The sequence below is a fragment of the Cottoperca gobio genome, chromosome 14, assembly GCF_900634415.1.
Source record: "Cottoperca gobio chromosome 14, fCotGob3.1, whole genome shotgun sequence".
Lineage (NCBI taxonomy): Eukaryota > Metazoa > Chordata > Actinopteri > Perciformes > Bovichtidae > Cottoperca > Cottoperca gobio.
In genome coordinates, this window is record NC_041368.1 from 16,510,432 (window position 1) to 16,534,869 (window position 24,438).

The 24,438-nt window shown below is 42.4% G+C and overlaps 3 protein-coding genes and 1 non-coding gene across 7 annotated transcripts; 3 read left to right on the forward strand and 1 right to left on the reverse strand.

Moving 5' to 3' along the window:
* The first annotated feature begins 79 nt into the window (after nt 1-79).
* Nucleotides 80-3,308, forward strand: LOC115018509 (CAAX prenyl protease 2-like). The gene is made up of 8 exons (XM_029447504.1): nt 80-377; nt 462-564; nt 1,339-1,422; nt 1,779-1,857; nt 1,957-2,124; nt 2,236-2,307; nt 2,848-2,910; nt 2,993-3,308. Exons 1-8 carry the CDS (start codon nt 241-243, stop codon nt 3,211-3,213), a joined length of 927 nt encoding a protein of 308 aa, XP_029303364.1. The 5' UTR covers nt 80-240; the 3' UTR covers nt 3,214-3,308.
* Nucleotides 3,309-9,488: 6,180 nt separating this feature from the next.
* On the forward strand, nt 9,489-14,021 carry LOC115019014 (endosialin-like). Of its 2 annotated transcripts, XM_029448326.1 has the most exons (3): nt 9,489-9,818; nt 10,074-10,513; nt 12,100-14,021. In XM_029448326.1, exons 2-3 carry the CDS (start codon nt 10,084-10,086, stop codon nt 13,800-13,802), a joined length of 2,133 nt encoding a protein of 710 aa, XP_029304186.1. In that variant the 5' UTR covers nt 9,489-9,818; nt 10,074-10,083; the 3' UTR covers nt 13,803-14,021. The 2 variants fall into 2 exon arrangements, with proteins under 2 accessions (XP_029304186.1, XP_029304185.1); XM_029448325.1 differs by having other exon boundaries at nt 9,489-10,513.
* A 361-nt stretch (nt 14,022-14,382) lies between these two features.
* On the forward strand, nt 14,383-24,424 carry dpp3 (dipeptidyl-peptidase 3). 3 transcript variants are annotated; one of them, XM_029448521.1, is made up of 19 exons: nt 14,383-14,545; nt 16,050-16,208; nt 16,306-16,450; nt 16,554-16,643; nt 16,808-16,945; nt 17,952-18,026; nt 18,234-18,324; nt 18,600-18,730; nt 19,088-19,218; nt 19,503-19,561; nt 20,033-20,227; nt 20,327-20,439; nt 20,532-20,624; nt 20,721-20,783; nt 20,868-20,992; nt 21,456-21,576; nt 21,883-22,062; nt 22,535-22,697; nt 23,481-24,424. In XM_029448521.1, exons 1-19 carry the CDS (start codon nt 14,400-14,402, stop codon nt 23,621-23,623), a joined length of 2,361 nt encoding a protein of 786 aa, XP_029304381.1. In that variant the 5' UTR covers nt 14,383-14,399; the 3' UTR covers nt 23,624-24,424. The 3 variants fall into 3 exon arrangements, with proteins under 3 accessions (XP_029304381.1, XP_029304382.1, XP_029304383.1); XM_029448522.1 differs by lacking the exon at nt 14,383-14,545 and adding an exon at nt 14,763-14,840; XM_029448523.1 differs by lacking the exon at nt 14,383-14,545 and adding an exon at nt 15,224-15,242.
* trnas-gcu (transfer RNA serine (anticodon GCU)) lies at nt 14,437-14,518 on the reverse strand. The gene has a single exon. It is a non-coding gene; the product is annotated as a tRNA-Ser (tRNA).
* Nucleotides 24,425-24,438: the final 14 nt, after the last annotated feature.

Consider the following 24,438-nt stretch of genomic DNA (forward strand, 5'->3'; position numbering starts at 1 on the left):
GCTTTGGTGTGTGTGTGTGTGTGTGTGTGTGTGTGTGTGTGTGTGTGTGTGTGTGTTTATATGCACACCTGCGTATGTCTCCTCCCAGTAGAGTATTAGAGCTAATCAGCTTGACTCTGCAGCACTCCACTTCATAGGGATCTGCTAATCTGAAATGACAGACAGATTCAAACCAATGTGTTTGCTGTAGTTCACCTGAGGAACCTCGTGAAGCTCTGATAGCAAACCCTCACTTCTGTCATGCTGGAACCAGAACATGGCTCTATAATGCAGGTGGAGCACACCCATACAAGGTGTTGGGTATGTGTGCTGAGCTGCCTTCTGCTCGCCTGTCTGTACGTTGGCAGTTTGTACGTCTGGAGAAGCAGCTTACCCAGGTATACAACTCAACGGGAGACCTGTGACCGTGCTGTGAGACTGGACTATTAAACTGATGCGTGTACGTGTGCGTGTGTGTGCAGGGATCATCCCAGATCGATAAAGCGTCGCTGTGCCAGTGTGCTGCTGGTCTCTGCACTGTCACCTGCAGTGGTGAAGGCATGGATGCACTGGGCTGATGTAAGGGTGAGTACACATGAACAAAACATGCCATTCTCTGCATCTGACTTCTCTTTAGTTCTCCAGTCAGCTATAGTTCCCTGCAATAAACAATATCCTAACAAACCACTGAGAAGTAACTTCCTGTTTAAACACTAATGACATGAGCCGGTTGTACTTTTACTTGAGAATGTAGTTTACTAGTAGTCTGGTGTAATTTGACCTCAATGTGGTGCCCATATAAGGATTTTGATTTGAATTGTTCATTATAGGCCGTTTATGTATTGCTTGTATTTGTTTGGATACCTTCGCCACCACTGATCTGTAGGCAGCCATAGCAACATAACGATCTTTGTCCAGTAAACATTACAGAGAACTGCAGGCGATATAGAGTTCGGCTGAGACACATCAGTGCAGTTCAACAGCACCACAAACTACAACCCTCCAAATTGATCAACACCTTTCTAAAACAGTTTCAACATAAACCACATATAGCCTTCATGAATGTAAGTTCAGCTAGGTTTATCTAATAAACTGGCAACTGAGTGTATATTAACTTGTTATCTATGCCCAATCTATACAAAGGTCATTGTCAGTCAAGCTGAAAGTGTCTTTCTCAAGGACACTTCACAGAGTGAACCCTGACCGTCCAGGTGAAGGACAGTGTCCTCACTCCTGGGGGCATTTTCATTATACATAAGGTGTTTTGTGAGGTTAAGCTCGGGGGTCAAACTGGTTTAACTTCATAATCACTTTAGGGTAAAAAAACTATGTTTATAAAGCCATGTATTACCCCGCCAGGTCAATGTGTCCTTGTGGGAGTTGATGGGAGTTCGTTTGGAAGGTCTGGTTCCTGCAGCCATACTGCCACTACTATTAACCGTGGTACGTCAGAAAACCTCAACCCCAGATTAAACTTTCAAGAACATGATGTTTCTTTCTTCACTGCTAGATTTACAAGAATTATACAACTTTGTCACGGTGGATTTCATAATATGTCAGCCTGAGAGCCTTATAGGGTTAGGTTACTCTGTATATCCCGTTTCCCACTTAGAACATTTTATTTATGTTGATCTAAGACAGTTTTGACATTTTAGAGAATCAAGTTCCACTCCCAATACGATACAGCGTGGTGTATGTTCATACCACTATTTTTTTCTCGAGGTCCTCTTCTTTAATCTTTGTTACTGTATATACTTCCACTGGATGTAATAAATATTTAAATGTATTCTGAACGTCAGGTATTTTATCTCGGCCCCCTGGTTCATTCTGCGATTGACAATCCCGAAGGCTTCACTGGGGAACTGCAGTCTGCACTAGGTGACTTAACGCATGTTTTCCAAATGTTATTTAGGGAGTTTAACATGCACACTTGCATGCTTTTGATGATTATGTCATCAAATGACTTTATTTTCCCAGATGTTCAGTCATGGAGGTTGTGTGTGGGAGATGCAGTGTGGCTCAGGAACCAGGTGGTGGCACCAGTGACGGAGGAGCTGGTGTTCAGAGGGGCCATGCTGCCCATGCTGGTGCCCTGCACTGGACCCACGGCTGCCATCTTCATGGCTCCGCTGTTCTTCGGTGTTGGTATGACAACCAGGTTTTCAGGTTGTCTACAGTAAACATAAGGACTGTGTTGACATTGCATTTTGTATTTTGGAATTAATTAAACATTTTTGTTTTTCAAACACACGTTAGCCCATTTCCACCACATCATAGAGCAACGACGCCTCCGCAAGGACAGTATGGGTGTCATCCTCTTGGTGTCAGGTCAGTTGGTTTAAACACTCTCCTCTAATACATTGTAATAATGCAAACAAATCCATTCTAATAAGATCATTTGTGTACATTTGGGACTCTGTCAACATCGTAAACCTTTTAGTAACAACTGCAGGAGTTTACAGCTTCTACTAATGCGCCAAATTCATCTCCATAACCTTGTTTGTGTGTAGCCCCCCAGCTGTGGATGAACTACTCAGAGCTTTAACTTAGGTAAAAGTTATAAAACAACAGAGTAGAAATAATTTGTTACAAGTAAAAGTCCTGCATTCAACATTTTACTTTGGTAACATGAAAGTATAAAAGTAATAGCATCAAACTGTACTTACAACAATATCTTCCTCTGAGATGGAGTAGAAGTACAAAGTAACAGTACTTAGTACTCAAATACATGTATTTAGTTACTGTCCACCATTGTATAACCTATGTTAGATGTCCAAGATAATAACATGGAATAAAAAATCAAATCTAATAATATTGATTTTACAGAGGAAGGTCATCAATTTGGCTTTTTGTGCTGCTCTGTTGCAGGGATGCAGTTCTTATACACAACTGTGTTTGGTGCCTTTACTGCCTTTATATTCATGAGAACTGGTGAGAGATGAACCGCACATTAACTTGCTATGATGTTTACTTACAGCACCCACCTAAATAAATCTGTAATCTCTGTCTATAGGTCATGTTGTGGGTCCAGTTTTGTGCCATTCGTTCTGCAACAGTCAGGGCCTGCCCGACTTCAGCTCTGCCCTGCAACACCCTCAACAATCAGCTCTAGTCTTCTCGTATCTGATGGGGGCGCTGCTGTTTCTGGTGCTACTCTTCCCACTGACAGACCCTTTCTTTTATGGTGCCATTCCTGTCTGCAGCCTGGCTGCCCCTGCAGCGTCTGCATGCTAGATTAAATTAAATATATTCCTGCTCTTAAAAATGTTTTTTATAGTGGATTTTCATTTTGTGTTGGGTTTTCAAATAAAAAAGTATTTTTATAGTAAGTGCTCGTGCATGTGTGTGTGTGTGTGTGTGTGTGTGTGTGTGTGTGTGTGTGTGTGTGTGTGTGTGTGTGTGTGTGTGTGTGTGTGTGTGTGTGTGTGAGCATGAGAAGAGAACATATATCTAATATGTCCTCCTGTATTGAAACACAACACCAGTACAACTCTCACTGGCTGAGAGAGGAAAAGTGTGTGCTTCAGAGAAAGAAAAACAGATGAACTGTGAAGGTGAATGAGTGAAAAGGGAGGACAGTGGAGGAGACAGCAGTAGAGAAAGACGGACGGAGAGAGAAGGAGAAACAGCTATGTATAGTCACATTGTCAGGACAAATAAGGCTATGAAAGACAGGCGTGTGAGAAAAAACTGTTACAGCCAGAAGCAACACGGGCAATGCCAACAAACATTAAGAGAACAGAAAAGGAAAGCTGGAGGGGGAGGATTGGGGAAACGTTTGTGTGTCCCCAAGGAAATTTAGAATGTGGAGTAGGAGAGTTAAAGAAATAGAGGAGAGCGTTCGGACTGAGAGGTGAGAGGTTGTGTCAGACAATTAAGAGTTATGAGACAGTCTGATGAGCTAGTTAGAAAAATGTTGTTTACAATCCACATCAGGGAAGCAAATTCCCATATATGCAAACAGCTCTACACTATAGTTAAGTATTGTAATGTAAATCATTTCACTTATGCACAAAAATACTTTAAGTGTTTTTAAGGTCTCGTTATTTCATTTTTTAGACTCACTAATGTCAGCTGTGTTTTGTATGGCAGGAGGGGAGCTAGATTAGGAGATCCATACCACTCTGAGCCAGCAGCCGGTTAGCTTAGTTTAGCATAAAGACTGGAAACAGAGTGAAAAACTAGCCTGGTTCTGCCCAGAAGTAAAAAAGAATCTCTACCAGCACGTCTGAAGCTCCAATCCAAACAAAAACTAAGACAATGTTGTTGTTTTATGGGGGGTTATTATGCCAATTATACCAACTGCTTGGCAACCAGCGGAGACTCCAGGAGTCAGATTAGTGAGCTTTAAAGGTGCTGGTAGGAAGATTTTGTCACCTTTGGACCAGCTTGAGACAGAGTCGGGCTAGCTGTTTTCCGTCTTTATGCTTAGCTAGCTAGAGTGTTTGAGCAGTGAGTGTGTAACGGCTCCAATTCCCCAATACTTTTAATACCAACTCTGGTCACAAACTGTGGTTTTAATGTTTTTTAACTTTATTTATTTTAAGGAAAGACTGCTGACTTCTCATGCTTCCTCTCTGATTCACTTTCATACATCTCAACTTAGTCATAACTTGGGATCTTTCCAGTACAACAAAGTCTTCAGCTGCTGGCCAGAGAAAGTTTGGGGATTTGGGGAGCTTTGAAGCTCTTGATCCATCTCGACAGCAGTTTTTGCAAGAAGCAACTGTATTACCTTTTTACCTTCCACTGTATTTTTCCGGGAGAATTACACTGAAATTAAATGTAACAACCTCCGATTTGGCAGCCATGTGAATTGAAGACAGCAGAAATAATAATAAGCAAAGAAAAACAGGCTGTTATGCTACTTCCCTGCACAGAACTGGTCTGCAGAAGATTTAGCATTGTGGTTAGAGAATAATCAACCTTCTTTTTGCTGATGCTGAGTCAGACAGTTTACTCTTTCTTTCAGAATATACTGTTTTTTTGTGAGGCACACATTGGAAATTGAGGTCAGGTCACTTGAGGAATGTGGATGTGGGGTACAAACGGTGGAGTTTCAACAAGAGAAGACCTAAGAGAATAGTAGGAAATGGTGCGGAGTGAAGTCAGACGTGTGGTGGAATATCTCAAAGGTCCTACACATCCGACATTTGTCTGTCTCTGATGCTCTGAGCCTTTGTGTCCTGTCTCTTTCTTGTGGAGTCGTCGTCTCTTCTCTCCACTTTTAATGCATTTACCACACACACTAATACACACACACACACACACAAATGGCTCCGTCTCTGGAGAAAAATGACTGTATCATCAAAGACAGTAGAAGTTTACAGTTTACAAAGAATAGTAAAATGTCTGTGTGTGTATGTGTGTGTCCGTGCATGGACACACACTATGGAAAAGATGAGCATATCATCTGGTAAAGGAATAATCTGTCCGGAATGATCTCCCAGTGCTCTCTCCATCTCTCTTTGTGCCTCTCAAGCAGAGTTTTTGTTTGTGTCATTCTTTATGTGCAAACTCTCCAATCCAGAAGATAAATGCATTTGTGTCACCCGAGCATTTGCTGCTTTTCCCTCACACTGCAATTTCCATCAGCAACCATGTTTGTTTTAAACTTGCCGTCTGACTTTTAACTGGAAATTTAGTAGCAGCTGTCTGATGATATTCATTTTTTCCACTCTCCATTTTTTTTTGCCAGTTTAAAGAATGCAATGCAAGAATACTTGTAAATGAGAACAACTTACATCTTGAAGACACAAATTAGATTTTCCAAACCCTCCCAATTCCCAGTTTACAATCTGAAAATCATAAATTGTTCCACTGAAGCTGTGCATTGGATCAGGAGGACACTGGGTTTGTACTGGGCAGATCCCAGGTGTGAAAGTGAGTAAAAGTGAGCATGAAGGAATGAGGACATGGCTGAAACGCATGCTCAGGAAACTATTCTGAGGTCAAATAAAGGTTAATAAAGGCCACCTGGCATAGTTGCAATGCAGTGTTGCCTAACTAGCTTGCAGCTAGCTCAAAACTCTTTTAGCCGACAGTTCAAGTAATTGCAGACTTCAACTGACAGGGTATTATGCCTTCTGGATCAATCCATTCGACAGCGACCCCAGTCTGCTCAGATATTTGTGGTGAAGATTTGTTGACAGTCTGGGTATGGATGGAGGGCATTCATGTCTACTGTGAAAGATGAAACATATGGACCTTGTAGGAGAAGTGGATAAAAGTATCGTCTTTTTCCTCCACTCCACAGAAATCACCAGGAATGCCTACACTCCATTATTTAACCACAAGGCCGCAGCTAATTGCTTCAGTGTGTGTGTGTGTGTGTGTGTGTGTGTGTGTGTGTGTGTGTGTGTGTGTGTGTGTGTGTGTGTGCATGTGCGTGCGTGCGTGCATGTGTCCATGACATAAGACACCAGCGGTTGGGAAAAATGAGCAACTGACGTGTCCTGCTGTATTTCCTATGGCATAAACGATTCAATAGGCCCACATGGTGCGAGTCTCACTGACCCGAGACAACAAGGAAATACAATTTCCTTGACATCAGTGGATTGGTGACCTCAGGAACATCACAGGTCCTTTTTATTTAGCTGAAAGTGAAGAAAGACAAGTTTTCTTTTAATTATCAAAGTATTAAATGAAGACTGTTGATCCTGCAGAGTCCCGTGGGTTAAGCTGTTTACGTCCACAAACTCTGATATATATTTCTATATAAAACTCTGAAACATCATATATGTATCATGAGACCAAAAGAGAGAAAGGTTAGACTTGTACTTAGCTTTCGAACAATCATAACCACAAAATACCAAGTTAAACTGTTTTGCAGAAATGAAAAGGCCTTTAATAAATGGTTTTAGCACCAACGCATTTCAACTCACAGTCTTCTTCAGGGCTTTTTATTAAAGACGCTTTCATTGTTTGTGCCTTGATATTTTTTGGTAATTACTTATTGATCACAAAGCTAAGTACAAGTCTAACCTTTCTCTTTTTTTTAGTCTCATGATATGTCCTTGGAACCAAAGAGAACCTGTTTTTTGATACCGTGCACTGTTCAGCTAATCTACTGGCATTTGATCTCTCTTGCATATACATGTTTTTCATATATGCAATGGTAATAAATTGAGAGACAGTAAATGTAACGATGTATTTGGAATGCTCTGTGTCTGTCTGAATGCAGACGTTCAGAAACAGTTTTGCTTTCACATGTGGTTTGACGTCGAGTTGTAATTGTTTTCTATCTCCACCCAGCCTTTAGTCAAACTACATGTCACGTGTTCTTTATTGCACATTCAAGTGTTATCAATCAAGGTTCCAAAGCTTTAGTGGCCACCAAAGAACATCAAATCAAGAACAGCTATTCGGTTGCTAAAAAAAAACAGTTGCAGAGAAATGGAGAAGTTTTGGAGCTCGAAAGTACAGTTCAGTTGCTTGGAAGCTAAATGCTGAGTGTATATCAGAGCCAAAAATGATATGTGGCAAATGGCGAGGAGTCAAGGAGGTAGACTACGACCTAGGAGGCGGGGGATATAAAATCAAAAGATCTGTATGTTCCATTAAAAGGTCTTTGGGTTGGGAGATAGAGCAGCTTGGAGGTACTGTGAGTGGATTAATGTGAAAGAGGGGAATTGGGGGTGCAGGACTATGGAAAGGAGAAGTTCTGTCTGTTCTATCAATTACATTCCTGGAATGTGTCTCTGGGGGCGTGGCAGTATGAGCAGGAGGAGGGGTCAACCTGGAGGAATGATAGAATAAACAGACCAAGTGTGGGAGGTTAGGGAGTAAAAGCTGAAGTTTCCTGGGGAGAGATTGCTGATTCGGGGAAGCAAATTATGAGACTAAAGGAGAAGAGGGAGAGCAGGGAGAAGATAAGGAAAGGGAGGAGAGCAAGAAGATACAAGAGAGGAGGATTGAAACAATAATAAAGAAAGGGGGAGCGGAGGCTGAGGAGAGAGGAGGATGGGGGTAGTCCAAGAAAATCAGAGGATACAGAGGATGAGGGATGTGGAGGAGGAGTAAGAGGTAGGGATCGAGACAAAAGGGCTCTTTAGGTTCTCCGGGATCCTGAGGTTTTGTGTTTGTTCTCTCTCTCTAGTTCCGATGGTTGTTACATAACTGGAAAGGACATCTGAATAGTTTGAATGTATATATTCTGGCTGCCAAAATCAACATGCCAGAGCCAGCCGACGCATCTGGTGTACACAGAGAGAACACAGGCCCAGACACACTTCAAGCTGCCCTAAATTGTGTTGTGGCAGGTCACACTTTCCACAGAGAAAACGTGATGAGCATTTATGTGAAGGACTATTGTATGCTCAAGCACTTTTCCACTTATGGTGCTTGCATTGTTCAACAGTTGTTTGTGTGTGGTAGACCTTCATTTACACTCTCTCTCCCAGTTGTTTGTCCCCGGCAGCTTTAAATGCCATCAGGGTTTGAATCCTCGCACACAGCCATTGGCTTCATTTAATATGCTTTGGTTTTACTTGCAGCATACAAGGGAGAAGTAAAATATCAGATTTTTCTTCAGAAAAACACAACTCAGCCTTTGACTTTGCACCAGGCGTACCATTTCATGGCGGAAAGATCATGTGACAGCAGTGGAAGTACCCTCATACTACACTCCTGCTCACCAGCTACTGAGAGGTCAGGCTGATGCACATCTGGCATTTCCCGCTCCTCTATATGCCCCCGAGTGGCAGCCACACACACACACACACACACACACACACTAAAGAACACTTATGCTTAGACATATGTGCCCATACAAAGTTATTGTATAACAGCATAAGAATGAACTCACTCGCACACATATGCATAGTCCAACAGGTATTCCTGTTCCATACTCAGATCTTTCCATTGGACTGTAAAAACCTCCAGCTGGTATGGTGGAAATAGAGAAGAAGGGGTGGTGACAGAAAGGGAGAAAATAGAGTGGGGGAGATTAAGAAAGATTGAGATTAAAATAAATAAAGGGACACAAAAACCATGAAAGGCTGTTAGAAAACTGGAGAATCAGGCAGAAAGAAGGGGAAAAGGAGAAGAAGAGGAGGGGGAGACAATCTCTGCATCTCACAGAGCTGACAAACACTTTCCACTCCTGTGGATGCTGTGCAGCATGCACTACTTGAAGGCTGAGTGTGTGTGTGTGTGTGTGTGTGTGTGTGTGTGTGTGTGTGTGTGTGTGTGTGTGTGTGTGTGTGTGTGTGTGTGTGTTTAAAGCCATAGGCGAGATGGGGGGACAGAATGGTGCCGTATGGTTTTCATAACTCTCTGAGGGTTTTCAATTCTGCAGCCCCCCCCACCAACCCGTCAACCCCCTCCAGTCGTCCCTTAGACTCCCTTAACATTTTACCAGCCCCCTCTTCCAAAAAAACACACAATTCTTTTTCCTCTACGTAGCCTCTCCCCCCCCCCCCCCCTTACCACCCTCCCCCATCTTTCTCTCTTTCTGAGGTTCAGACAGAAGCCAACTTTGCAGACGCAAGAAAGCCCCGGCAGGATCAGATACAGGAGAGGACTTCTGTCACTGAAATTCATCACATTCATATATGAAGATTGTTGAACTCTTTTGGACTCAGCTGAAGGGCAGATTGTTCCATTCAACAGTTTTAAACCCTGGACTCAACTGTTCACTGGACTTTATTTTGGACTGTACTGGACCCAACTGGACTTTCTAGGGTATTCCACTGGACTGCATTGGTTTCTATTAGTTTTATTAATCACCTGATAAAAATCTGCTTCACTGTGGCAGCAGAGAGTTTGCTGATGAACGAAGTTTGACCGGTTCTGCACAGTAGGGGTATTCATCTAAGGGCAATCCGAGGTAAATTAAGGTAAACCGATGTCAGTTTTGGAGTTATCTGCCTCAGATTACTTTGAGTAAAAGGTCAATTAGACCAGATCATTTATTCAAATACACTAACAGGAAAGAAAAAAGTCTTGTTTGGGGAGTTTGAGTTTGTTACATTAATTGAAGTGGGTGATTTTGGTTCAGCTTTGTTTGAATTGGAGATCAGAAGAAATAGTTCCTTTGTTAGGTTATTTATTTTGACAGTAAGGTTGGAGTACTCATTTGAATGTTGGCCTAGATTAAACCTCATGTCTTGGTGGAGGATGCAAAAGACCATGAAGAGCAGTAGCAGCTGCAGCAGCATGAGTCTCCTGTGTGTCCTGTGGCTGCTGATGGTCTGTCTGGCTCCTGGAAGCCGAGGCCAGAGGCTGAGGGAGACTGAGACGGAGCAGCCAGCAGCCAGTACTCAGCTGGCAGAGAGAGACGCTCTCTGCCACCAGGAGGGATGCTACACTGTCTTCCTCCAGAAGAGAGCCTTCAGGGAGGCTGGGCGGAGCTGTCGGGAGCGAGGTGGGACCCTGGCAACAATGCACACCAAGGAGGCAGCGGGTGTGGTCCATGAGCTGCTGTCGGCTATCGAGGGCACCAGGTCAAGGCTTCGCCTCTGGATCGGGCTGCACAGACCGCCACGCCAGTGCTCATCCACCCGACCGCTCAGAGGATTCGTCTGGGTCACAGGCAAAGTTTCCCCTTTTTGACATTTGACCCCTTCAGTGTTTTCAATATTGACCATCACCATATCAGCCATGCTATTGGATTTTAATAACTAAGATCAGACAAAATTGCCCCCAAATAGGGAAAGGTACATAATGGTATATTTAATCTTAAAATTAAGCATTCAAATTTAAACTTTTAAACTTTTAAAAGATCACTGCACTCAGAGTTTAGATTTTGTTTTTACTGTGATCTAATGGAACATTTGGGGGTCAGTATAAATTAGGCTAAATCAGTTTTTTATAATTAGTTAATCACCTACTTGATCAAATTGGTTCTGGCAGTGTTTGTAGCCCAACATAAACACAACTAAATGAACCAATCTAGATGTAGGCTTATTTTACTCTGTAGATTTTTACTTAAACACATGTTGACTTAAATAAACTTTCCTAAACTTTCATTAAATTAATTTGATCCGGCATCTACAGACATTAAGCCAACTTTAATATTACCATGTCCAGACACACATATCAGTTATATCAGGAGCTTATGAGTCACTTTTAGATGTTTGTATTAAAGCATTGTGCTGGCCAGACTTTGGCACATGGGCCAGCCTCCAGAGCTCTGCACAGACTGAATGGTTATTACATTAGCTTCTTTTGTTTCACAGAGACGGAGCTGGTGCGACAGGGGAAGTTTAATACCCTTTTGACCTCACTGCTACCCCTCAACCTGATTTAGTCATTACACAATGTGTTCTTTTTTATCACTCAAAGTGTCTGCCTTGGTCTTGAGTTAGAACAGCCAGCTTAGTTTTATTTATTTGTCCCATCTGCCATGATTTAAAGGGTTAGTTAACCAAATGACAAAAAACATATTTTCTTACTTCTCCATGGTGATATCTAGCACTGCGGATAGTTTTGGTTTTATTTAACTAGGGTTTGATATAGAGATTCCTCCCTTCGCCCCAGTACAATGAATGTGAACGGATGTTTATATTGAAAAAATATGTTGATAAAAGGGCAACTCATCTATAAAACTACAACCCAGATATTCTAATGTGGTAAAACTGGCCTTTTATTGAGTTTTATCTCATTGAGTTTTATTTAGAATCTGATACAGCTGTAGAAGATTAGAGTATATATATAGTAAACAAAATTTACAAACATCACCACTTCCTGCTTATGAGCCAGCTGCTAAAATCTCACTATTTGAATTTTATTACAACAAAAATACAAGCAAGATCAATTAGATCTTTTCAAAGTCCATATGTGTGGATTGAAAAAATATCTGACTTTGGCAACTCCTAGTGGTGGTATCAAAAAAAGACACTGTGGCAGACATCACTGCAGGCTGCTATAACCCCCCACCCCTCACAGAGCCAACCCAGAAAGATGTGTGGTTACAACAACATAGAGTTTGCACCAATTTTGCCATAAATTAAACATTAGACAATTGTACACATTGCAGCTTTAATCATGATCTCAGGGATTAACCCTTTTAATATGTCATACAGATCTGAAAACGTTGCATATAGTTAGAAATAAAAGACTTAAACTAAAGAGAATTACTACTTTTACTGACCTGGTCATGTCTTTCATTTCTAATAGGCGACCAGGATGGCCAGTTCACCAACTGGCTCCGTGAAGACACCCCTGGGACTTGTGCGGCCCCTCGCTGTGTGGCCATGACCGTCCACACGTCCGAGAGCGGGCGTGAGAGCAGTGACAATTTCCGGTGGCTCGATGGCTCCTGCGCCCTGGCGTTGGATGGCTACGTTTGCCAGTACAACTACAAAGGAATGTGTTCACCGCTGGAGGACGAGGGCAGGGGTCAAGCTGTTTACACCACCCCATTTCACCTCGTCAGCACACTTCTCACACATGTGCCCTATGGGTCTGTAGCTTCTCTGCCATGCCCTGCAGACAACTCAGACTCAGAGGTTCCTGTTGGGCAGACGGTGCTGTGCATGGAGAGAGACGACGAGACAGTGGGCTGGTCCAGGGATGCCCCACTCTGCTCGTCCAGTGTAGCTCCACAGAACCAGGACTGGTGTAGCGGGGACCATGGCTGTGAGCAGCACTGTCAGAACACAGACACAGACTACTACTGTTACTGCTCTGAGGGCTTTATGATAGATGAGGATGGGTACAGCTGCAAACCTGATCCCCTAAGCCAAACTGACCTTCCTGAATTATCCGCCGACTCCGCCGGTCCCACTGACCAGCCCCACATCAAAGACATCTGTGTGGACATGGGGTGTGAGCACGACTGTGTGGAGACACAGCGGGGCATCCGCTGCACATGCCCCCCCGGCTACCAAATGGGTCCAGATGGCCGCAGATGTTCTGATGTAGATGAATGTCTGCAGGACCCGTGCCCGCAACAGTGTGTCAACATCCCAGGCACCTTCCTCTGCACCTGCCACTCCGGGTACCAGACAGATGATGAGGGGGAGTGTGAGGACATCGATGAGTGCCTGGATGAGGGCAGCTGTGAAGGCACTTGTGATAACACAGTGGGGTCCTTCACGTGTCTGTGTAACCCCGGGTACACATCGGGCAGTGAAGGAGAGTGTGTAGATGTAGATGAGTGTGTGGGGGAGTCGCCCTGCCAGCAGCAGTGTCTCAACTACAGGGGAGCGTACCAGTGTTACTGTGACAATGGCTACGACCTGCAGTCTGATGGGCTCAGCTGCCAGCCTTCTCTTGAAGATGAAGAATATTCTACTCTTACCCCTGACCCCAGTGACTCCGCTCACATATCTGACTTAGACCCTGACCTTGATATTCCCTGGTCCACCTCATTCACTCCTGACCCAAACTTTGAAGCTGACACTAACTTTGACGTTGACTGGCTGACAGAAGCCCCAGAAGTGCTCGCCCCAGACATGGCTCATGGGTCAGACAATCACCTTAACCAATGGGATGCCCTATCACCAAAGCGATATCAGACAGCCCCGTCCCCAACGCAAAAAGACAACACAGGCAATGAAATTGATAATAAGGCTGAAACTAAGACAGAAGGTGATGGAACTGCAAACGGGTCAGCCACTGGGAAGGGATCTGACGTGGATAGTATAGAGGACGTCAGTGGCACAGCGGAGGCTCCAGGTAAACGGAAGCATGACAAGAGCTGGCTCCTGGTGGCCCTGCTGGTGCCTCTGTGTGTGTTCCTCGTAGTGATGCTGGCTCTGGGGATCGTCTACTGCACCAGCTGTGCTGTGGACAAGAGCCTGAGCTTCTCAGACTGCTATCGTTGGATACTCCCTGCAACGCCTCCTGACAGGAGGGAAGGCAAAGCCCAAGCATGAACCCTAAAATAAACAAACACACACACACACACACACACACACACACACACACACACACAGATGTGTTGGAAGCCCAGATGTTTGTTAACATTTCTCTTATGGTGCTACCATTTCTAGTCAGTGCATCTGACTAGTTGTCCCATTCATCAAAGAAAACGTAATACTTTATGTTGCGCATCCCTTGTAAATAATTCACTCTCTCATCCTGTTTTTTAGAATTCAATAAAACCAATAAACTGATTAAATACTGTGTGGTTTGTAAGCCTATCTACATTATAACAGTTATAATGTCTAAGGGGATGAACACATGAAAGTGTGTGGTAAGAATGTGTGGTTATGATTTTAATGGCTCCATAATGTGTGTAAAAACAAATTAAAGACTTTGGTGATTTTCTTAAGCCATCAATAAGCATGAACGGGGGAGGGGAGTGGAGTGGAGTGGAGTGGTGGAGTAGGAGGAGACAGTTCAGTGTGGGAAAAGTTGCCATCTGCTGGCCAGAACAAAGTTTCCCGGAGTCACCTTGTCACGAGTTCCGGTTGTGAGAGTATTCAGCCCAATGCTCTTGATAATCAATGATACCCGCGTACCGGACCCCGATGATGCTGAGATGTCTTCGATTATGGAAAAGGACTCCGACGAGGATGGGATTCGAACCCACGCGTGCAGAGCACAATGGATTAGCAGTCCATCGCCTTAACCACTCGGCCACCTCGTCAAGTATCCCCTATGCAAGACAATTTTGGTAATTATTTGTGTCTTCTCTGATGTAGTGTCTTTATTTTTTTGATGTAGTGTCACAGGCTTGTGTACTTGGTTTTAGAAATGTATATATCGTGTTGTTCACGCTTGCCCTTGGTCAGAAAATTACGACGTGAAGTGCATCAAAAATTCGGCACAGTTACTTCGTGATTGGTTAGTTTTTCCTTTAACCACAATCTACAACCTGTGATTGGTTGAGGGGCGGGTCTTACGTAGCAGGAAGTGTACAGCGTGAGACTGCAATTTGACGTTCGCCGGAGCTATTGAAGAAAAATAAGGTAACAAGCTGTTGAGTTGGTATCCGCCTTTATACCCCTCAAAATGTACTAAATAGTAGCTAATGATACATAGAAATATATCGTATAATATTTGCGACTAACTGTTTTGCTTATAGAAGTTGTTGCAGTGTGTTTAAACGCTGCAAGCACTCAAAGCCGGCATAGCATACACGCTAAGAGCTAACGGTAACGTTAACATTGATTTAGATGTTTGCAGTAGCCTGCAGACTAAACGTATTTACAGTATTTACTTACTCAACATGCATTTGTGGCGCCTTTCTGTTAGTAGGTTGCTCATTTTAAAGGAGCAGTAAAAGACGTGTGGCTTTCGGCATAGAGGAGCTTCACTTTATTATGTTTTAGTTGAAAGTGAAACTGACTCCCTTTTGAATTGCTGCTGTGGTACGTTATAATAGATCAACTTTCAGAGATGAGCACCTGCTGTTTGTATCAGAAACTTTATGTAATTTGAATATACTAGTAGCTTGGTAAAACCAGTTTTACTTTTAAACTCACCTCCTTATACTTTAACAATGTCCTTTCATTACACTACGCACCACTTCACTCCCTTTACCTCTACAGAAAAATCAAGTATCTTTGTATAATACTCAAATATAAGAAACGCCAGACTATAATCAATCAATATTGGTGCTTTGCCATTTTTTTTATAGATCAATAGGAATTTAGTTGTCAACAATTGTGATAATACAAATATAATGAGGTGACTTTTTGCTGCTTTTCTGTTTTATATTATTGTAAATGAAATATCATTGTTCTTTGAGTGGATTATATTCCTCATACAAAAATCATACTTTGATAAAACAGGCTGCCGAATATATAATGTTAAAAGCCGGTTTAGTGTTTTACGAGTACATCGGTATAACCGTTATAAATGTGCATCTGTGTTTGTAGTACACAATCTGCCTAACCTGCTTAAAGCCGTGAAAGACAGGTGTGCAAATACTTGCTAGATCTCATAGTTATGTAGAAGGAAAGAAAAGCCAATGTGGTTGGTTCTAACTTGCAATTGTGTTTTATCTCTTTATCCCATGCTCCACTCATTTCATTACTATGCTGTTCTTTCATCTTTCTGTCTTCCATCTTTCTTTCTCATCCCATTTACACATCCTGACTCACTTTTCCCTCATCTGTCCCGCTCTTCCTCAATCTTTTCTCTTTCCCCACCTCCCTTCACCTCTCCTAATTCAGTTCCTCACCGTCAGTGTTAAACCTCAGACTAAAGATGGTCGACTCCCAGTTCTACCTCCCAAATGACATCGGTGTCTGTGCTCTTGACTGCGGCGAAGCCTTTCGTTTGCTTTCCCCTCACGAGAAGATGTACGCCCACTACCTATCACGCGCCGCATGGTACGTTACTAATCTCAGGATGAAGCAAGTTCAAATCAAGCACCATTGAAATCAATAAATAAAACATTTCTCACCAAAAAAACATTTGCTGTCTTAGGTACGGTGGTCTGGCAGTGCTGCTGCAGACATCCATAGAGTCGGCAGATATCTTTGTCTTGCTGCAGAGAATCTTCAGGAAGCAGACGCCTGCAGAGCTGGAGCAGGTCGCCACAGCAGCTGGACTCAGCTCTGAGGAGTACCAGGTACACAGTCTTTGTCTGTTTCTGGTGCTGTCTTTATAAAGATGTTCATTGTGCTCTACACAGGATGAATTTTACTGTATCTTTTCTTGTGTTTGGTATTTAGGCACTCTTGGTGTATGCAGCTGGTCTGTATGCCAACATGGGAAACTACAAGTCTTTTGGAGACACTAAGTTCATTCCAAATCTACCCAAGGTACAAACAGCAAACAAACAGACACAACGAGATGAACACCTGTACAATCCAATGCAGGCCGATACAATAACACTATTAAATATGGTCTAAAGAATGTTCACAGAGTTGAATCAACACATGTCCAACTGCTGTGACATATTTTAAGCTGTGCTATGTCCACCCAGGACAAGCTGCAAGCTCTGGTGAAGGCCAGCCAGGCATTTAAGGACCAGCCCACTGAGATGGAGGCTCTGTGGGACAGCTGCTCGTGTCTCCTCTACTCCCTGGAAGACAGACAGAAACAACTGGGGCTGGGCGACAAGGTGGGAGCTTGTGTCAGGCAGAGTTCAGGCCATTTTCACCGTTAACTATTTTGTCTGGTAATGAAATAGCAATTGTCTTTTCAGGACTGGATATATTTGATAAACGTTAGGATGGCATTTCTTATTCTGAATCATAGGCACTGGTAAATTAAATATTGGAGTAGTTAGTTGTAAGTCAAATGGTCTGCAGTTTGGAGTCTTTAGATTGGCTGCAAACAAAGCCAATTGCCCTTTTTAGGAAGCCACTGAACCTCATGCTTCCAGTGGGGTTCTACGGGTGACCCAGCACTGTGACCCCTATGAGAGTTGTTGTGGAACTTTTCCTGCTTTACTCTGGAGAGATGTATAAAAAGTCAAATGGTGATAGAGACAGAGTTGTCTTTGTAAATTTATTTGAGATCTCAAAGGCACCAGTTCTACAGAGCACAGTGTAGTCTGTATGAGGGCGCAGATTGAAAGAGAACACACAGAGATTTTATACACACTTGGTCCCTTCACTCTAGTGACTGAGTGATAAACACAGCATGGGACAGGGGACAAACTGCTGATGACCTATAAAACAACAGTCAACAGGTGATTGGTCAGCACATCTGTTATTTACTGTAAACAAAAACTCAATCCTTTTATTTTTGGGTATATATGCATAGACATTTGCTTCTTGGAGCAACATAGTATCCTGACTTCGTTTCTTTTATAACAGTTATGTAAACACTAAAGCAAATGGCACACTCAACATTATTTCTCAGAAAGTTAATCAGTATGTAAATTGATGAGGGGACCATCTGTGTCCCGTCTTACAATGCCTCCCCCATTATAACAAGAAACGGCAGTTGACCTTGGCTTGATAAGGGAACTTGTACATTATTTAAACAGTAGACATTTAAATGGCTATTGCAGGAAATGCATGGCTCCATCCATCGTCTACCGCTTAGCCAGGGTCGGGTCATGGGGGCAGCAGCTCCAGTAAGAAATGCATGGCTCATGAAGTTTATTTGCTTTTCTTTAGGGAATTACCACCTACTTCTCAGGGAACTGCTGCCTAGAGGATGCTGAGCTGGCTCAGAAGTTTCTTGATTCTAAAGTAAGTAATATTCTTATTTCCATTTCCTTCTGTACTCCATCCTCACACCTCATTCTTCTCCTTGTTGAACTCTTATTTACAAGTTTCTTAATCTTACTTCACCTCTGCCCTCCATTTTGATGGTTCATCTTGTTTCCGTGTCTTTTCTGGCTTCTCCGTGCGTCTCTCAGTCTGATTCTTAGCTGTGTTCTTGTGGTTTATCTCTAGAAACTGTCGGCCTACAACACCCGTCTGTTTAAGAGGGACAACGGAGGTAAAGCCTGCTATGAGGTGCGCCTGGCCTCAGCTGTGCAGAAAGGTCAGTGTTACATGTGAACCATGATGAGATTTATAAACATTTACAACATTCATCAACCGTATTGCACTTGTGACAGATTTGGCATACAGAATGTAATGCGTATCACACGTTGATGTAGACTCCACGTGTTGTGATCGAGACATTCTCGCTTGTGAACTCTTAATGCATCATGATTACCAACCAATTGATTTGGAGAGACTTGTTTATGTAACTAATGTTGTTAACAATGCTACACAGTCGGATGATGCAAATAAATGTACACTTCTTTTTCACAGACTGCGCAGTGGAGGGGGAAAGCGAGTCATGCTGTGGCAGCTTCAACTTTGAAGACAAAGAGTTCACTGTGAAGAGGGGAGACTATGCTCCTCTCATGGAGAAAGTCTCTTACTACCTCCAAAAAGCACAGGTGAGAGCGAGGGATACGGAGCGGATTATAGTCAATGTTCAGGGTGTATTGTTTTAGCGATTTGGAACCATAACGGGAACAAAATAACCAACATATGAAGGCGATAGAGCAATATGAGTTTATTAATTTAGGTGTTAAACATAAAACTTTGACTACTGAGAGTAAAAGAGAGAAGAGGAATGAAATTGCATCTTAAGAGGAATGTAAAAAGTATTGGTCTTTGGCAAACAATATAAGGAAGTGAAGGTGAGACTGCACAGATACCTTAAGGACAGACTGAATAAGTTGCTAAAAAATAATCTTCCTGCCACACTTCCACTTTTGTAATTGTTCTTCTGTTCCAAATAATTAACACAGGCCTATGTCGCCAATGAGAACCAGAGAAAGATGCTGAAGGAATACACTCGCAGCTTCACCCTTGGCTCAGTCGAAGCCCATAAAGAGGGCTCGCGCTACTGGATCAAAGACAAGGGACCAATTGTTGAGAGGTGAGCCTACAGTACAGTAACATCCAATTAACACCAAATCATCACCTCACTTGTGATATAAAACATGCTAACCTTCAATGGTGGCTAATTTATAAAGGACAGAGAACAGGTAGGTAACACGAATATGTTGCTGTGCTGTCTCTGGTCCAAACTAATTGATTTATTTCCTGAAACTGCAGCTTTTACGAAGGCCTCCAATGTGGTGGTTGAAATCTACTCTCACGTGATGATCTCTGAAACCTGTCTTTCTCTGTTCTTCACTGCTCCCTCCCTCCTCCTCTCAGTTATATAGGTTTCATTGAGAGCTACAGAGACCCATTTGGCTCCAGAGGAGAGTTTGAAGGTAACTACCCTGGTGATCAGTGATTAACACGTTTATTGGCATGCAAACTGTGATTAAGGCCCTCTCCAGGTTTTATTCCTGTGGTGCAGAGCTGAAGACTATTTGGGGATAATTTAACATTGTTGTTGAGCTACTTATAAAACAATTACTTAGGTAGATGTATGTAGCTTTAACTCCAGTAGGTAATGTTTCATCCTAGCAATGATTACATTGATTTTAAAGGGACATACTGTAAAGAAGGCAATACTGCCAATACTTGGAATGACACAATAATAAATTATTAAGTTCGTATTCTGTCCTGAAGTCCATGGTCAACATGTTACTATTAGAATATTTAGCTTACGTTTAAGTGTGTGCGAGTGAGTGATTCCAATAACAAGAGGTTTTGTTCTCGTCTTTTCTTCACGATTAGTCAGAAATAGTTTTCTATCAATTCACTTCCTATCTCCGGGGTTGTGATGTCACCTCTAGGTTTCATTGCGGTTGTGAACAAGGCGATGAGTGAGCGTTTTACCAAACTGGTAGACTCGGCAGAAGTCTTACTCCCTGAGCTGCCTTGGCCGAAGGAGTTTGAGAAGGACACTTTCCTCAAACCCGACTTCACTTCTCTGGATGTTCTCACCTTCGCTGGGAGCGGAATACCAGCTGGCATCAACATCCCCAACTGTATGTACGCTGAGATGCACACTATGTCCAATAGAACAGTTCAGTAGGTTTAAGTGTATACTTATACAATTATACTTAAAACAATGTTTTTGTGTGCAGATTATGACATCAGACAGACCGAGGGCTTTAAAAACGTGTCACTGGGCAACGTGCTGTCTGTAGCCTATGCTACAGAAAAAGAAAAACTCACCTTCCTGGAGGAGGAGGACAAGGTAACTCGTGCAGCTTCCTCATTCTCTTGCACACCGGCTCTCGTCTGTCTCACACGATCCCATAATAATACTTGTGTGTGTGACTGCACTAGGATTTGTTCATCAAGTGGAAGGGCCCATCATTCGAGGTGCAGGTTGGACTTCATGAGCTGTTGGGCCATGGAAGTGGCAAGCTGTTAGTCCAGGTCAGCCACATTTCTAAATGCACTTTACAGGTATTGGATTGAATCATCAGTGAGGAAGTAAAATCTGATTTTGTTTTGCTCCATCTCTTCCCACAGGATGACAAAGGCAAATTCAACTTTGACAAGACTAAGGTGATAAACCCAGAGACTGGAGAACCGGTGAGTTTGTCTGTTTTATTTTTAAACTCTGTTCAGTTGGCAGAAAGTGACAAAGTAACTGAAGGTTGTGAGTGTATTTTCTAGGTGTCCAGTTGGTATCGGGGGAACGAGACGTGGGACAGTAAATTCTCCACGATTGCTTCCTCTTACGAAGAATGCCGCGCTGAGTGTGTCGGACTCTATCTGTGTCTCAACAAGCAAGTGCTCAGGTATATATAAAATGTTTCTTATAACCTGCACTCATTCGAAGTCTCTGAATTTGACATAGACGTACTTTACTTGAATTCATATAATTTGCGTCCTATGAAATTGCTTTTTGGGGGTGCAACCCAGATTATCTTCCATGGTTTGATGTTGGGGTTGGAACTGACTTTTGAGAGGCTTCATATCAGTTCAAAGATAAAACAGATAATGCAAACTGGATGCTGGCAAAAGCAGCGGAAGAACACTTACGATAGTTAAGAATTTAACAATGTTATTATAGCCCCCAAATCCTCTAAATTCCCAAATGTCTTTAGCTGGGAGAACATTTTGTGACTTAAGTACAGTTATGTAAGAAGAATGAACAGAAGAACCTAAAGAGAGTGAATGTTTTAAGTTTATTTGGGAGCCTTAATGAGCTGTTTAATACCAGTATGTTCACCATTGCCTTTGTCTGGGTGTGTGTTCCAGTATTTTTGGCCATGAGGGCCAGGATGCAGAGGATGTGGTGTATGTCAACTGGCTGAGCATGGTCAGAGCTGGACTGTTAGGCCTGGAGTTCTACACAACTGAGAGCAAGAGCTGGAGACAGGTAATCTGTCTCTCTCCCTCTTTACTTGAACTTGTTTGCAACCTGTGGTAATGAATCATAACGCTATACATACATACTTTACTTTAATTTATATAGAACTTCAGAGATGCGTAGTTCTGGGCGAACAGTGTTTACAAGACAAGTCAACATACACCCCATTAAGCATGTGTTTCTCACAGCCTGACCGGCTCAGTTTTATGTGTCTGTGTTGTTTTATAATACAGCTTGTACTAAGTCTGTCTCTGTTTACATGAGTGTCAGGAGATGTATACAGTGTATGTCACATGTAGACGTCTGTGTCTATAGGCTCACATGCAGGCTCGTTTCGTGATCCTGCGTGTCCTGCTGGAGGCCGGGGAGGGCCTGGTGGGCCTGGAGGAGGTGGCGGGACAGGACGGCAAGACAGACGCTCGGATCACACTGGACAGAAGCAAGATCCACACAGTGGGCAAGGACGCCATCCACAGGTTCCTCCGTAAACTGCAGGTATATCCAAACTTTTGGCATACAGATCCTATGTAACGAATACAACAAACTATTTACTGTACATGCATGTCAGCTTAATTGCACTAATACACTATTGGTGTATTATGCATGTGGATAAGCACCTGCAAAAGACAAATACAATGGGGATGCATTAACCAAACAAACTACTTTTTAGTGACATTAGATGTAAAAAAAAAAAAAAAAACTTCACATTGCACAAATCAGGGGGAAATCCAGGTGAAACAATTTTTATTAAGTGATTTTTATTTTATTAGCTATTTTCTTATGTTTTTATAGACAAAACAATAAATAGTTAAAATCAAGAAAATGATCTATAAATAAATGAATAATGAAAATGATTGTAAGTTGCAGCACTAAGTCAAATATAAAACTAAGCTTCACAAAAACGTATCTCATGATGTCAGTTGATGTCCCTCTCCTCTACATGTTCCTAACCTCCACTGTTTTGTAGATCTTAAAAGCAACAGCAGATGTGGAAGGAGGCAGGGCTCTCTATGACTGCTACTCCACTGTCAGCGACAGCGGTGCTCACAACTTCTTGCGTCTCCGGGAGACGGTACTGCTGAGGAAGGAAGCTCGTAAGATGTTTGTCCAGGCCAACACCAGAGTCAATGGTATGTACCTGCATCGGTAGTCTTTATTCTGCCATTTCATTTTACTGCATCTGACGGTTTACTCTGTCACTAAAACAATGGAAATCTATTCATTCAGATTTTATTGTGTGAAGAGAGGTGTAATGTGACTGTACCTTTTTTTAGAATGTGCACATAGGAAACAGCTATGATGTTGTACAAACCCCAGTCCTTTAAGTTTTATTTGACAGACCACAGAAATACATTCTCACAAAACGTTGATCAAAGAACAATGGCAGTTATTCACCAATATTTCCCTAAATTTTGTTCTTAGATTTTTTTTCTTGAGAAAGGTCCTAAGGAAATTCTACTTCATAAAGTGTTCTTAAACCGCAGAATTGTTCATAGCTGTGTTCTTATAATTATGAATCCAATTGTCTTGTGCCTGTGTGCCAATCGCCATAAAAGGGCATGAGACTGCAGGGCCGTGTGCACACCGAGAAATTCAAAAGAAGAATTGACAGATTTTAAGTGAAGAATGTGTAAAGACTGTCGATCACTGGACTCTCAAGAACTTCAATAGTTCTTCTGCTAGGACGTGAAATAACGTGACATGTAAACCTAACAGACAATAACATAACATGGCGTCCGGGACATTAGATTACTTCATTAATACTTGATAACAAGCTTTGTTAACTGATCAACACAGTTAACAACATTAGGCATTGAAAATAGCGTTATAAAATCATTTTACTGTAAATGCGGAAAAGCCATTGTAGAAACTTGACTTGTTATTTATTGAGTTTGTGTCTGACTGGTTTCCAGGGGACAGCGTAGAGCTGGTGGAATACGAAGGCAGCGCGGCAGGTTTGATTCGCTCCTTCACTGAGCGCTTCCAAGACGACTCAGAGCAGCTAGAGGCCGACCTTTTGGACCTGTGCAAAAGAGACGCCCCCTGCTGGTGTTGATGGATGAATGATCTGCTCCATGCGCTTCAAAAAATACCAACTTTTGTTTTAACAGTATGTGAGAGCAAATTGATTCTTGGCACACAAAACTGCAAAATGATCCAAATCCTTTTAGAAGACACTTCTGAAGGGACTATATTAAAGTTTCATACAATACTATAAAGCCATAACACATCTGCCAAAGACGCCAGCCACAGTTTTTCACAACTCCGATCCAATGTCAGGTGCTGCCTTTGATAACGCGATCATATACAAATAAAGAAGCTGATACAACACAGTCACTCTTTGATGTGCATGTAGGACACATATTTTTCTTAAGAGAAGTATTAACAACTGTCCATTAAACCAATGCTGCTTGACAATAAAAATGGTCCCTGGGTATAAACGTGTACGCAAGTGACTGGAGGTAGGTTTCACTTTCTAATCATGGCACGGTCTGAATTTGACTTCAAAACTTCACAAAATGATCGTCGTGACATGTTCTGTCTGTACTCAAATGTCCATGAATGGATTTTCAAAGTCTATTTGTGGCTAAAGATGATTCCATCTTTACAGCTTGTCATTTAGGTTAAGTGTTTGTCCATCCTTGGCGTTGACGAGTTGACAGGTTAGGACTGTCAGCTGCCGTGACAGCTTAATGTTGAGTGAAATACAAAATAATAAACAATTTGCCCGGTTTGGTATAAGGAAGTCATGGCTGATTACTTAGTATAAAATCTTGCTGTGTCTGGAAGGCATAAAAAAACACTGTATGTAAGAAATGTGGTGTTGAATCTGGATAAATAAAATGTGTTTGATATCTTCTCTGCTTTTTT

Excerpts from the sequence above, each read along its gene's own strand:
- LOC115019014 (XM_029448325.1), top strand. The coding sequence starts at position 10,084 with ATGTCTTGGTGGAGGATGCAAAAGACCATGAAGAGCAGTAGCAGCTGC. Across the intron at positions 10,514-12,099 it reads AGGATTCGTCTGGGTCACAG|GCGACCAGGATGGCCAGTTC; the intron begins GCAAAGTTTCCC and ends CATTTCTAATAG.
- dpp3 (XM_029448521.1), top strand. The coding sequence starts at position 14,400 with ATGATGCTGAGATGTCTTCGATTATGGAAAAGGACTCCGACGAGGATG. Across the intron at positions 16,946-17,951 it reads AACTGGGGCTGGGCGACAAG|GGAATTACCACCTACTTCTC; the intron begins GTGGGAGCTTGT and ends GCTTTTCTTTAG. Across the intron at positions 20,784-20,867 it reads ACCCAGAGACTGGAGAACCG|GTGTCCAGTTGGTATCGGGG; the intron begins GTGAGTTTGTCT and ends TGTATTTTCTAG.
- LOC115018509 (XM_029447504.1), top strand. The coding sequence starts at position 241 with ATGCTGGAACCAGAACATGGCTCTATAATGCAGGTGGAGCACACCCAT. Across the intron at positions 565-1,338 it reads TGCACTGGGCTGATGTAAGG|GTCAATGTGTCCTTGTGGGA; the intron begins GTGAGTACACAT and ends TTACCCCGCCAG. Across the intron at positions 2,308-2,847 it reads TGTCATCCTCTTGGTGTCAG|GGATGCAGTTCTTATACACA; the intron begins GTCAGTTGGTTT and ends GCTCTGTTGCAG.